We start from the raw sequence: 14,611 nt of genomic DNA, 5'->3' as shown, positions 1-14,611 counted from the left end.
AGAGCTTAGCCTCTGCTGCTTGCCTTCACAATTTTTAGACCAATTTAAGAGCTGATCTTGGTGAGCATCCCAGTGAATAAAAAGCATCACCCTTTTTGACATCTGAATCTATCAACCGCAAGGCAGTAACACTGTTACTGTGGATAATCTTTGAGTGTCTGCAGCAGGCAGCAGGTGTGGAGAGTAGGGAGGCTAGCTCTGTGTTCCTGGACCAGTGGCTTCCTCTGGATACATGTTCATCAGGCATGGATGCACTGGGGCATTAACTCTGAGCACATAATTCACAACAATTAAGTGAAAGATAATTTGGAATATTTTTTAACTGAGGAAAGACAAAATATCCTATCTTCTTGTTTTGTAAACAAATCCCTCTAAATCAGAATTCTTTTTTTTTTACACTAAAATATACAGCATTGTTTGGCACGTTTTTTAAACTTCACATGCATAGTGTCATTTACTATGATCTTTTTATAACTTGCTTTTTTATCTAACATTTTGTTTTTGGAGATTTCTCTATGTTGTTTGATTTTTCACTATATTGCCAGAATTCTTAACCCAAGTGAACACCACACCTGCCACAACCCTTAAGTAGAGATGGCCACTATGCCAAGTGCTCTCCAAGGCTATCTGGAGGACTCATGGCTCTTTTAAGTTCCATGAACCCAATCAGTCATTTTTAATTCATCCCAATTGCAAAGCACTTTCCAGAAATATCAAGAGTAAAGTAGGTCAGTTTCCATGAAATGTCTGACTTCATAACAAATACTAGTAAGAAATTGTCTTGGACTGGTGAGATGGAGCTTAAAGGAAATGAGGAAGGTGGCAACATAAGGTACTATCTTTTTTCCGTTAAACTCCTAAATAACAACATGACTTCAAAGATACCAAGCTGGTTAGCGACAAAAACAAATAGTTCTGGCCATCACCAAAACAAGAAGCAGGCAGCTCACACACACTCACGCACGCAAGCACACCCAGCAAAGTTTCAAGGTTATTCTGTCTTTAAACAAATATATTAGAGATTTGAACAAATCAAAAGGTAAACACAAAAAGATCTGAACAAGAGATCACAGAATCCAGAAAAGGTAACATGAAGTTTCTAAACATAGGACCAACAAAATAAAAAGGAATTTTCTGATAATGAGGTTTAGATTAGGTTATTTTTAAGGCTTTTCTTAATACAAAAATAATATTTCTGTAGCAAATGTTGGGTCAGACTTTTCCCAAACTAACCTCAAGGTCAAGTTGTCAACACAGGACCTGCTTAATTGCTATTCTGGGCTTTCCATAGGGTGGGAAGTGATATGAACTTGTGAGTTAGCTATTCTTCTAATGGTTGTAATATATCAGACAATTTTATAAATTTATATTTTCTGAATTTAACTGCCCCTTCACACCAATATTTTAGATAGATAGATAGATAGATAGATAGATAGATAGATAGATAGATAGATCGATCGATCGACTGACCAAAGGATGGATTGATGGATGGATGGATGGATGGGTGAATAAATGGATGCATGGACAGATGGACAGGCAGACAGACAAATAAATGTCTGAAGGCAGGACAGAGAACTTACCTGCATGGTCACCTCTTTACTCTCACTCCCAGGGCCCCGGGACCACTCATAGAGAACAATCTGGTGATCATCACTGCTCTGGTTTCCATTCAAAGTGATGGAGTTTTGAGGTAAAGTTATAGTCTGATTTGGTCCCGCGTTGGCAACTGGTGGATGGTCCACAGCACTGTTGACTACTAGGGTTGCCGTTGTAGAGTTAGTGGCTCCATCTGAGTCTGTAACAGTCAACCTACAACAAGAAGAGGAAGCTATTATGTTGCGAGAATATGCCAAGTCTGGATGGAAACACCCTAAATGTCCATCAACAGATGACTGGATAAAGAAGTTGTGGTATATATACACAACGGACTATTACTCAGCCATAAAAAAAGAATGAAATAATACCATTTGTAGGAACATGGATGGACCTGGAGGTCATCATACTAAGTGAAGTAAGCCAGAAAGAGAAAGAAAAATACCATATGATATAACTTATATGTGGAACCTAAAAAATGAACTTATTTACAAAACAGAAACAGACTCACAGACATAGAAAACAAACTTATGGTTACCAGAGGGGAAAAGGGGGTGGGAAGGGATAAATTGGGACTTTGGGACTTGCAGATACTAACTACTATATATAAAATAGATAGACAACAAGTTCATATTGTATAGCACAGGAAACTATATTCAATATCTTGTAGTAACCTATAATGAAAAAGAATATGAAAAGGAATATATATGTATATGTATGACTAAAACATTATGCTGTACACTAGAAATTGACACAAAATTGTAAACTGACTATATTTCAATTTTTAAAAATGTAAAAAAATAATTTTAAAGAATATGCCAAATCTTAAGGCAAATGGCCGATTTAGTCTGCCCACGATACGTTTCTCATAAAAACTCAGAGCAGGTGCAAATAGAAATCAGAGGATGAAGCAGAGAAAAGCACAGAGACTTGAGGATATATTTTAAATTCTATGTTGCTGTTGATTTACTTCATTTTTCGCTAGTAATATGTTCACATGACAGAGTTTAATTTTGTATGGGTTTCTGATGCCGGATGAAGAAATCATCCTTCAGCCAACACAGAGGCCTCTCTCTACTATCTGAGACCCAGAATGTATCAGCTTTAAGACCTGCCTTCAGGCCTGAGCATGTGGAGACAGCAAATCACTCATGAATCTTCAGCTCCAAAACTTTTGAATTTTCTCATTCTTTTCTAGAGGACTTAATATAATTATGGTTTCAGGACAGTCCTGCAAAGCAATTTTAGGATTAAGCATTTTCAAATACAAACGATACTCAGCCAACACACACAACAAAGAGAGAGCTGCCCTGACCCTCCTGTAGTAAACTCACTGGTGAGGTAGCAACTGGATCGGTAAAATATGGTCACTTCATCCTTCTGGGATAAAAATGTTAGCTCAGAGCAGTGATGAATGTTTAACAGGTGTGAATAGGAGAATGAATCTCTGGAAGGAACACAGGTCTTATTTATAGGTAAGGCACATGTACGGGGACCCATGAATTCTGGGCCACTGTCCCACGTACTCCGTTCCCACAAGTGTACCTAAACAAAGCCCTCAGATAAGAAGCAGACAATCATCTGGCAACATACATCAAATTCCTTAAAAACACACAGGCCTCTGACCCAGACATTTTACTTGCACTCCAAAATTTAACTGTAAGAATGTTCACCCAAACACTGAATAATGGGGTTAAATTAATTATCTACAATGTATCAGCACAGCATCAAATGTGATGCTGCAGAACATTGAACAACAGGAATGTTCATGGGGAATCTAAGAACAGATCCACCCATACATGAAAATGTGATGTAGGAGGGATGTGGTCCTACAGCTTGGGAAAGGACAGACTAGACAATAACTAGTACTGGGGCAACTGGCTATACAGTAACTAGTACTGGACAATGGATATATCATCAATTCTAGATGGATAACATTTAAATGTGAAAGACAACATTTTTAAATATTAGAAGAAAATATAGAACATAGCTTGTAAAACGTCTTACATATTTTGATCCAAGTAAGAAAAAAAGGTATATTTATGTCTGTATAGAAAAAGACCATACACATAAATACTATATTGGCAAGGGTGTTTATTTCTAAGTAGTGGAAGGTATTCAGTTTCCTTCTTTCTGCTTATAGATATATTATATTTTATTTTTATGGAAAATGTGCATTATTCTTATCATAAAAAGATAATACTTGTTTCTTGAAACCTGTATTTCTTCTGTGTCAACCTATGGATGCCAAGGTGGTAAACTAAAAACAAACACATGACACCTCGGTAAAGAAGACAGACAGATAGCAAATAAGCATATGAAAGGATGCTCTACACCATGTCATCAAGGAAACAAAATTAAAACAACACTGAAATGCCACTACACACCTATTAGAATACCCAAAATCTGGCACAGTGACAACACCAAATGCTGGCCAGGATGTGGAGCAACAGAAACTCACATCCATTGCTGGTAGAAATGCAAAATGGTACAGCCACTCGGATGTATTTGTGGGAGAGGGTAAGCTCCACGACCTTCTGGTCTGCCACCTTGAAGCCCCGCCCCTACAGCCACTTTAGAAGACAGCTTGGCAGTTCCTTACAAAACTAAACACACTCTTACCATACGATCAACAATCATGCTCTGTGCTATTTACCCAAAAGGGCTGAAACTTATGTTCACACAAAAATCTGCATACAAATGCTTTTGACAGCAATATTTACAATTGCCAAAATTTGGAAGCAACCAGGATGTCCTTTGGTAGATAAATGGATAAACTGTGGTACATGCAGACAATAGAATATTACTCAGTACTATGAAGAAATGCACTATCAAACCATGAAAAGACATGGGGGGATTTTAAATGCGTATTACTAAGTGAAAGAAGCCAATCTGAGAGGGCTGCTTACTGATTACTTCCAACTATATGAACCAAAACAGAAGTTTTTACAGCATGTGTAAAATCTAAAGCATTCTAGAGCACCTCTGTGGACTTTTCAGTCAAAGATGAATTCAGCAGATGCTTGAGAGTTTATTAACCTAGCCAGATTCAGAGGATTCATAAATATATATGGATGGGCTCCTTCCCCCAAATCATCAGATTCTTAAAACAGTATACAAGATCTTAAAAATATAACATCCAAAGTGTGTGAGATGTAGTTAAGCAGTAATCAGTAGAAAATTACAGCTTTAAAAGCTTCATAAGCTTTTAAGGAAGATCTAAATATGATTCTACTCTAAGAAGTTAGAAGAAGAAGAACAAAGTAAAGCAAAAGTAAACAGAAATAAAGAAATAATAAAGAGAAGAGAAGAAAGAACAAATTAGAAAACAAACAAAATTGACACAGCTCTAGTTCTGGTTCTTTAACAAGACAAAATAAACAAACCCCTTAATTAGACTGACCAAGAGAAAAAGAGAACACAAATCACTAATACTAGAAATCAATGAAGGGTTATCACCACAGATCCTACAGACACGAAAGGATAATATGAATGTATCATGAACAACTTTACAACAACAAATCTGACAATTTAGACAGAATGAACAAATTTCTTGAAAAATACAATTTACCAAAAAAGGACACAGGAAAAAAACAGAAAGTCTAACATCTATTAGACTCACATCTATTTTTAAAAAATGAAAGCCTCACATCTAGGAAAGAAATTGAATTTGTTATCAAAAACTTTTCCAAAAAGAAAATTCTAGGCCCAGATGAGTTTACTGGTGAGTTACATCAAACATTCAAGGAAGAAATATGACCAGCTGTTCACAAATATTTCAGAAAATAAAGAAGGATGGATCACTACACAACTTGTGTTATTAGGCCAATATAATCCTCATACCAAAACTTAATAAAGACATTGAGAAAAAGAGAGGGGAGGGGGATCATAAGCCAAATCTTTTATGATGATAGACGTGAAAATTCTTATAAAAATATTATCAAGTTGTATCCCATTACATATAAAAAGGATATCATGATCACACAGGTTTTATCTCATGAATGCAAGGTTGATTTACCATTCAGAAATCTTAGGGGGTATAGCTCAGGGGTAGAGCATTTGACTGCAGAAATCTTACACAATACATAAAAATAATTCAAAAGAGATCACAGATCTAAATATAAAACCTAGAACTATAAAACATCTGGAAGAAAAACACGATCTGTGCAATCTTGGGATAAACAAAGTTTACTTACATAGAATACAAAAAGCATAAAACATAAAAGAAAATTATTGATAAATTAGACAATCAAAATTTAAAACTTGCTCTTTAAAAGATACCATTAAGAGAACAAAAACAAACTCATATACTGGGGAGGAAAGACTATACACATATAAAATGAAGAACTTGTTTCAGAATGTATAAAAATCTTATAACTAATTAAGACAAAGTAATTCTTAAAACAGGAAAAAGATCTGAACAGAGATGTCACAAAAGTTAAATGAGTGACCAATAGGCATCTGAAAATGTGCTTAATGTCATTACTCAGCAGGGAGATGCACATTAAAACCATAATGAGATACCACCACTCATCAAATTAGATAAAATTTAAACGAATGATTACACCAAGTGTTGGTGAGGATGTGGAGACTGGAACTCTCATCCACTGCAGGTGGGAATGCAAAATAATACACCTTCTTTGGGAAAGAGTTCGGCAATTTCTTAAAATGTTAAACATAAACTCACCATAGAACCTAGCCTTCCCACTCGGGTATTTGCCCCACCAAAATGAAAATCTATGTCCACACGGACTTTTACACAAATGTTCATGGCAGCCTTACTTGTAATAGTTCAAAGCTATAAACAATCCAATGCCCTTACTAGGTGAAAGGCTAAATAAACCGTGGTCCATCCGTGCACTGGAATAGTACTCAGCAACAAAAGGGGACAAACCATTGATACAAACAGAGTGGATGAATCTCAAAATCATTTTCTGAGTGAAAGAAGCCAGCCAAAAAAGGAGCGCTTACTGTACAATTCCATTTATATGAAATTCTAGAAAGTGGAAGGTAATTTAAGGTGGCAGAAAGCAGCTCATGGTTGCCCAAAGACAGGAGTGGAGGGAGGGAAGGATTCCAAAGGGGCTTGAGAAAACTTCGGGGGAGGATGGAAATGTTTATTATCTTGATTGTGACAATGGCCTGACAGGTGTATGCACATCAAAACTCATCAAATGTTATACTTTACATATGTACAGTTTATTACACTTCTGTTATACTTTTCAGAGTTGTAAAAAGTAAAAGATTAAGACAGATCATGAAACTCTGCCTTTGACTCTGAAGATACAAATTTTCTTTCACATAACTCAACACAGCAAAAAGATGCCATCCCAAATTATTCCTGACAACCAAAGCCAAAGGTTTCCAATAAAGAGGCGTTTATATTTATTTTTATATTATTTTATATTTAATATATACTTATTTAATTTATATAAATAGATAAGTTATTAATTGATTAATAATTAATTAATACATTTAAATAATATTGTATTTATTAATTTATATTACTGAAGAGGCTGTCAGAGTCTAAAGTGGCTGCCAACCAAAGCACCCAGGAAAACCAAATTCGCCCTGCCTCTTGATCAAAATGAAAAGAAGCACAGTGTTCCACAGGCATCAGTTTAAGGAAATAGTCAAAACATCAGTGCTAGAAGGCACAGTAAAGGTGGGAAACCCACTTGCCTGAAGGTATAGTTTCCAGGAACAAGATTCGACAAATGTAAGACGGGGGAGTCAGCCGAGGTCTTCTCTTCTAGGAAGGGCCCAGTAATTTCCTCCCAGTGATAACTCACTATTTTAGTATCATCTGTACTTTCTAGAAAGATTAAAAAATAAATGAGCACTAATATGCAAGAATATTAAAACATAAATTTGGTCATTCATATTATTGCATAGTTAAATTTGTTTTTGTACGAAATTCTAATTGCGTAGTTTTCAACGGATATATATTGTGTATTAGAAGGAAGGATTTCTTCTTCTTCCTAAATTATCATCACAATTTTCCTCCTGAATTTCCACCAGGTTTGAGTGAGGGTGTTTCCACTTAGCTGTTGATGTAAAAAGCACAGTGACAGGCACTCTTGCTGTTTAAAAAACTCACCTCAACGACAGCACAAGATACCTTACTGAGGCTTTAAATAGGTACCTGAACTGGCAGATTCATCAAGAATTAAGTGATGCTTATACATATTTACAAAACACCTTTTACTACCCTCATCATTAAGTGTAAATCCAGGGAAAAGCAGTACCATACATGAAAACTTCTCATTTCTACTTTAAAAGAGAGCAAACAAAATGTGCTACGTAGAATCATAGAAATTTAGACCTGGAAGAAAGCCAGTTTCATCTAATTCATTTAAGGAAAGAAAATTTCATGTGACAGATTAATAATCCTGAGCAGTTTCCTGTAACTCAGCCACACTGATTAGAGGAATCACGATGCAATGCATCGTCTCGTGAAACACTGTCATTTAAAATATGCCTTCTGTGATTATGACAATAAATAAATAAAATATGCCTTATTTTCACACTGTTAAGGGAGTGATGTAGACATTTATATTTCAATAGATGCAAATGATCATGTCAATGTGATTTTCAGATATTTGCAGACTTGCAAAAAGAGGCAGCATTATTCACTCTACAGGATTTTGTCTTAGATTCATGATTCAGTGGACATCAATGCAAACACTGGTTACACTGATATTGTCGGACATGCTCTGAGTATGTTGTCAAACATAGCATATGTTTTCGACGTATTCTCACTTGCCTGGACCCAGGTAGTTCCACTGGGGCCCTTTCCACATGCACTCTTATAGAAGGAATGAACTCCGAATTAAATGAACAAAACACCACCCACCCTCATGAAGGCAACCCTTCTAATATCTGTGAAAAGAAATTTCCAACTGCTCATCATATATACTGCATGGAAAGGAGATTCTTTAATAAGTGCTTTAGTTCTAATCAAATAGGCCCTAAAGAACTTTCTCATAGACAAATGAGACATAAATGAAGGGAAATTAGGGCTAAGACAGAGAAGTTGTGCTGAAGGAACTGAAGAACTTTAAGATATGAGACTGAAGAGAGAGGGGTCCATCTATCAATATATTAGCCCCTAGGTCCTCTCAGCCTTGACAGAGAACACCCATTACATCTCACAGGATGCAGGGTAAACACCCCTAAAATACAGCAGGATACCCACGGCTGCCATCAATGAGGGCTGACGTCAAAGGCAGAGTGAGCTCTTGTCTCTTGGGAGAAGCAACGGCCGTGGGTGGCAGGTTGACTCTTGTGGCTGCGTGACAGAAAAGAAGGACACTGACTGAGCCCACGTTGTATATGCCACGTCACCACTCAAATAAACCATCTGATGGGTAAAAATTGGTTATCAATATCCTATCAAGAAGGCCTACAGGCCTCAACTACGGAAAGTCCTATTAATGTTTTGGAACCTTCCTATGACTTTTAGGAGCTTGTCTGCAGGTTTACATTTTTGTACAAAAGCCCAGGTTCAGTGAACAGGGGTAATAATAGTCACAGGGTTAGTCACGGAATCTGAGCACAACTGCAGAAGAGGAGTCATGGAGTATGGTCCTAGCTCCCAAGATTAACTGGATCTTGAACATTTGACTGAAGGCACCCACCACCACCACCACCACCACCACCACCGCCACCGCCACCACCACAGTTAGCCATAAGAACAATCAGGCAGAATGTGCAAAAGGGGGACCTGCCAGCCCCTGAGGCAGAGGCTGGAGGTGGGGCTGGCACCGAGCTGGCCCACCCCCACTGGGCAGGCCGTGCCCACAGCCCAGCAGAGGGGGCGGTAGAGGCAGCCCGGCCCACGTTCCACTTGCTGAGCTGGGACCTGCTCTCCCAGACAAAGTCCACTGTTTCTGATTCACACATGGGCACTGACCTATGGGCTGGGCTGGTGGAGGCCTGACAGGGCCAGTGGGCTTGAAGGCCCATGGCATACATTTCCCTGGACCCCTGAGCTGCTCAGTTGAATGTATCTGAAAAGCTCTTTCGCCTAAGATCAAGCCGAGTCATGGGGGACGGAGGTGGAAGAGTGAATGCAGCAGACGTCAGACACAGGAGGCTAAGGCACAGGTGATGCCAGTACCTAAGGACAGCAAGCCATGACCTTGCAACCTTGCACAGCAGGGTCAAGCGAGTACTAAGAACTATACAGCAAGCAGAAAGGGAAAAAAAATCAAACTAACTAGGGTCTTTGCATGCTTTCTGTACAATGGAGCTTAATATAAAACCAAAAATATCTATCACTGTGTTATTAGGACACCAAAAATGGAGCCTGTACAACAAGAGGCCGTTCTCTTACTCAGCCTTACCTGGCTCAACGCTGACATTTACAAATCCCTCTCCAAAGGCATTTTCACCAGAAACCGCTACTTTGAAGGCATAAAGTCCGACTGACAACTGCAACACCAAGAAAAGTCACAACGGTAAACATGCAAAAGACACGATGGGTCCACTGCCTAGAAAATCCTAAAATATTCCAGGAGCCGTTCTCCTGGAGTCAACACAGAGAAGGGGCTCAGGCCCTGCGGACACACGGCCACGTGTGTGATGCCTGCACTCTGGACACCAAGATCACCCAGGAAGGCCTTCAGCTTAGTTACAGATGCTCACATGCCTCACTGAGGCCTTTGTGAGACAGACCGGCTGAGGGCGGCAGTTCTCAAACTCGCGTGTAGGGGAATCATGCAGTTTTACCAAGTAGCTCTGGTGGGTGGTTCGGGTACCAGACTTTGAGAGGCAGCGCTCAGTGACGCGGGGGTGATGCCAACTCGTGTTGCACCAGTAGCTGTGCAGCCTCAGGACTGATGACAACCCAGTCATCTATGGACTAGGTTTCTTCTTGTGTGGGCTTACATCTTGGAGCAATAATTGGTAGTCAAACCATTTGTGAACTGGAATGCAATTGCTGGCAACCCTAGAAATGTGCCTAAGAATCAGAGATAACCAGAATGTCTCTAACACTGCAAAGGGAGCAAGAGTTGTAAACAGACTTTAACCTCAAACAGAGACCCAGATCAGCCTGGGCAACCAGGCTCTTTTCTCCGGGTTGACACATAAGTAAGTCAAAGAAAAATTACCGAAAGGTCCTGTTTTTAAATCTGCCTGTCTACCTACATGCTTGAGACTCAATTCATTTGGATCCTTCTTTTGATTTTAATCAAAAGAGAGACTTCCGGCTTCAACAGCTAAGAAGGTGTTACCTGAATTCTAAGATATGCTGTCAAATACAACTTGTCCCCAGTTACTCACTTGAGAGAGATTAAGAGTTTGCATGTGTCTTTGTTTTATTTCACCTTGGTAGTCTTCAGGGTGGCTTATTAAACTCCATTCATAGCTGTAGGTTGTTCCTGAGAGCAAAAAAGAAATATAAGTAGTTATAAATTCTGAGAGGTCACTATAATCTGGGTGGAGGGAAGAAAATGACAGCCTTCAATCTACCAGCAGAGCTCAATTAGAAATACTGAACTGAACTTTCAACTATCATCCAGCTGAGGAATAACAAGGTTTCCATAACATTTTAATGTAAAATTTCTTTTTTTATTATAAGAACATAAAACATATAAGACATTTAGAAAATGTAGAAAAATTTTTTTAAATGCCCTAATTTCATTGTTAGTGTTTGATGACTTTCCTTCCAGACTGTGATATCTGACTATACGTATAAATTTTAACAGAGTATGTATAATCCACTGTACTTTTTCTCCTTTTAATAAAAGGCAAGGAGATTTCAATTCATTTAATCTGTTGTAGGGGTTTATGTAAGGACAGAGAAACAGATTAAACCTCTTTGTATCAAGCTGAAGCTGTCTCCCACCTCCCACCTTGGGGTACTAGTGGTTAAAGGACGAGGTACCTCAGCTGGAAGGAGTAAAATATAAATGCCAAACATTATCATCTATGCTTAAATTTTGATTCATGTCAGAGGGAAAAATGAATAAAGGAACTAACCCAAATGAGAAATATTCAAATACCTTAAGAATGAATATACTCTAAGAAAGTATGCATTTGCGAGGTCACAGGAGTAGGCCAAATGTTTGCTCAGTAGCAGAGTGCTGGACAAGCAGAAGGAAGTATTTTAAACAACATTTTTTGAACAGCTGCTGTGAGGATGCTGAGAACCTCAGAGCCATGTTATCACCACCACATCTGCAAACAAACGTTTGTGCACATGCCACGTCCTTCACCTGACACGTGGTATCTTCTCAGGCTCCATGAGTTATAACAAGTCAAAAGCTGGGATGTGGAAACCTCTCCTGTCCTAATATATCACTCTGCTTTGTATCATCAGAGATGTATGACTTTCTATCCTGACCAATTAAAGGAAATACACCATCCTTAATTTCCAATCCTTTTACTCCATTTTAAACTATTTAAATACACTTCAATGCTTATGATCATCAAAGCCTTGTCATCCACTCCAGAATGACACAACGTTGTGAAAATGAATCAATACTGTAAATAACCAGTAAAGACCCATTAAGGACACGCCAGCTATCAGCCCCTCCTGGTGTCAGAGGGAAGTCAAACTCTCACCTGCAGGTGGCGCTGGCACAACAAAGGCCTTCAGTTCAACTTCACTTTCCGGTGAAGTTACTATTAGGTTTTCGCCAGCCGACACCATGAGTTCTTTCACTAAAAGTTAATTAGAAATAGTACATTTCATTATATACTTTAATGATGTTATATTACTGCCTATAATAGATTTGTTTTTAGTATCTATAAAATAATATATTTTTGTAACAGTTCATGTGATTTTATCTAAGACACATTTCCCCTCTAGCTGGTAACGGAACCATGCCCTATATTATGCTGCAGGGTCGATTTTGTACATTTTAAACTGTCTATGTGAGTTGGCACTGTGGAGAAAATAAGGCTTCAGGCTGACTGAGCAAGATGTTGGTGACAAGAGTTGGTGACAAGGTGAGGGTACTATGGATTGGGTCTATTTTCTCTTGCTACCAGCTTAGCTTGACTCCCTGGTAAGTGTTAATTTTATTCATAGAGAGGTCGAGGGTAATCATAAGTGTTTGTGTCTCATTAGTCACACACCACTCAGTTCTTCTGATAGTAGCCCCATGAATTATTGCAATGGCCTCGCTCTTGGAACCTTTCCAAGAGGAAATACAGTCAACCTCAATATAAAAAAGGCTATTTTAACTCAAGCAGCAGGAACATTCACTCTCATCAAAAGCACTTAACTACCAAATCAGCATTCCAGGCAATTCCTTGCTCCATACCCAGCGGTACATTTATACATTTCATTGGCTGGACTCAGCTGGGCATTGGTCTCACTTGTAGAATACAATCGAGATATATGTCGAGATAGTGCATAGAGAAAAGCAAAGATTGGAAAAAAAAAAAAAGCTGAGTGCTCTCTAGAGGTCTAAGCTGCTTGGTGATGTTAGAGGGACATGTGGCTCATTTAAATCCTCTTATCCCCTCTCAGTCTGTACTCAGCCCCTCGAGTGCCTTCCTAGACCAGCTGCAGAGGCCTCACTGCTTTCTCTGGCTTCTCTTCCTGTCACTTGCACTGACTCCTTGCAAGAACACTGAGGACCTGGAAGGGACATTGGTCCAAACCCATCATTTTACAGATGAAGAAATGGAGCCTGAGAAAAGCAATGGAAGTTGCTCGAGGCTATGTGGATCATTAGTAATCCGCCCACCAATTTTAACTAATTTAAATGTATTTATTTCAACAACTAATTTACATACCAGATTAAACTAAGCCAGACACTGTTCCAAGGGCTTTAAAATGATCAGTTCATTTCATCCTCTAACTGCTTTATGTAATAGGTACTATCAGGACCCAAGGATTCTAATTCCCAGGCCAGTTTCCCTTTCAATATACACAGCTTCTCCTCCATCATTATCCTCCTCGCTACTGAAGCTTAGGATCAAAAGTAAACAGCCAAGGAAGAGAGGGTAATCCTCAAAGTCCATCACCCACAGAAAGGCTCAGGAAACATGACAAAAGTCTCTAGTAACTCCTTTAGTAGTAAACCTAATGGGAACTCTTCAGTCCTCACCATGACCTCTGTGACACATGGCCCCTTCATCACTTCTTCCGACATAGAGCTCTCTCCTCTCTCATTCCCTCAGCCCACGCCCTCCTCCTTCTCTCCTACCTCTCTGCCAACAGCACTCTGTCAGCTCTGTAGGCTACTTCTGCTCTCCCAGCCCCTGATATAATGACAGCTTGAAAGGTCCAGCCCTCAGGGCTCTGCCAGGCTTACCCCACCACTCTCCCTGCATGGCTGTCAACTATCACTGCTGCCCTGATGACCCCTTGTCCTTTATCTTCAGCCCAACTCCTCATCTAACTTTCAGTTCCATGTGTTCATACATCTTAGAGTCCTTTCACCTTCATCCTGACCTTCAACTACTTATCAACTTCTAGTGGTTCTACCCTTTCAATCTCTCTTGAATCTGGTTCCTTCTCTCCATCCCTGCAACCACTCACTCTGGTTTTTCTTTAATGGATCCTCTTGCCTCCAGTCAACTCCATATATATAATGTTCTTGACGTCAATTTGATCATTTCACTTTCCTGCTTAAAATTTCTCAGGGACTCACTCTACTCATCCAGTAATGCACAAATCCCTTAGCATAGAACACAGGATCCTTCAAAATCTTGCCCCACTCACCACTCCAGACTCATCTGGCCATTCCCACTCCATTCCTGTAAGTTGCAGCTACACAGAACTCCTTAGAGTTCTTCCCAATATGCCACGTGAGCTCTTGTACCTCTGTTCCTTCTCAGAGGCAATGAATGAAATGATGCGTGGGAAATGCCAAGTGTGGTGCCCGGCACTGGGTGAGTGCTCAATAAATACAATTATCATTATTGTTATTACACATGTAGCGCCTGTGACCTGAACAACGTGCCAGCCCCATTTTAGCTGGTTCATCTATCCTAGCGTCATCGCCTCTGGAAAGGCTTCCATGGCCCTTCTGAGTGGGTCAGGCAGCGTGCCCCT

The 14,611-nt window shown here is 39.3% G+C and overlaps 1 protein-coding gene across 5 annotated transcripts in view; it reads right to left on the bottom strand.

Annotated features, from left to right (window-relative positions):
- KIAA0319 (KIAA0319 ortholog) overlaps positions 1–14,611 on the bottom strand; it is a 65,343-nt gene that overhangs the window by 24,956 nt on the left and 25,776 nt on the right. For all 5 annotated transcript variants that reach the window (XR_004194248.2, XM_015234624.3, XM_015234622.3 and 2 more), the window contains 6 exons: positions 12,166–12,264; positions 10,882–10,979; positions 9,942–10,029; positions 8,792–8,884; positions 7,276–7,408; positions 1,581–1,809 (listed from right to left, as the gene is read on the bottom strand). Coding sequence is in view for 4 of the 5 variants with exons in the window: in XM_015234624.3 (XP_015090110.2) it covers positions 1,581–1,809; positions 7,276–7,408; positions 8,792–8,884; positions 9,942–10,029; positions 10,882–10,979; positions 12,166–12,264 (740 nt within the window). In the remaining variant the exon portion in view is untranslated. The remainder of the gene's footprint in view (positions 1–1,580; positions 1,810–7,275; positions 7,409–8,791; positions 8,885–9,941; positions 10,030–10,881; positions 10,980–12,165; positions 12,265–14,611) is intronic.

This window comes from Vicugna pacos, chromosome 20 (assembly GCF_048564905.1).
Source record: "Vicugna pacos chromosome 20, VicPac4, whole genome shotgun sequence".
NCBI lineage: Eukaryota > Metazoa > Chordata > Mammalia > Artiodactyla > Camelidae > Vicugna > Vicugna pacos.
This window is presented reverse-complemented; position numbering and strand designations above follow the sequence as displayed.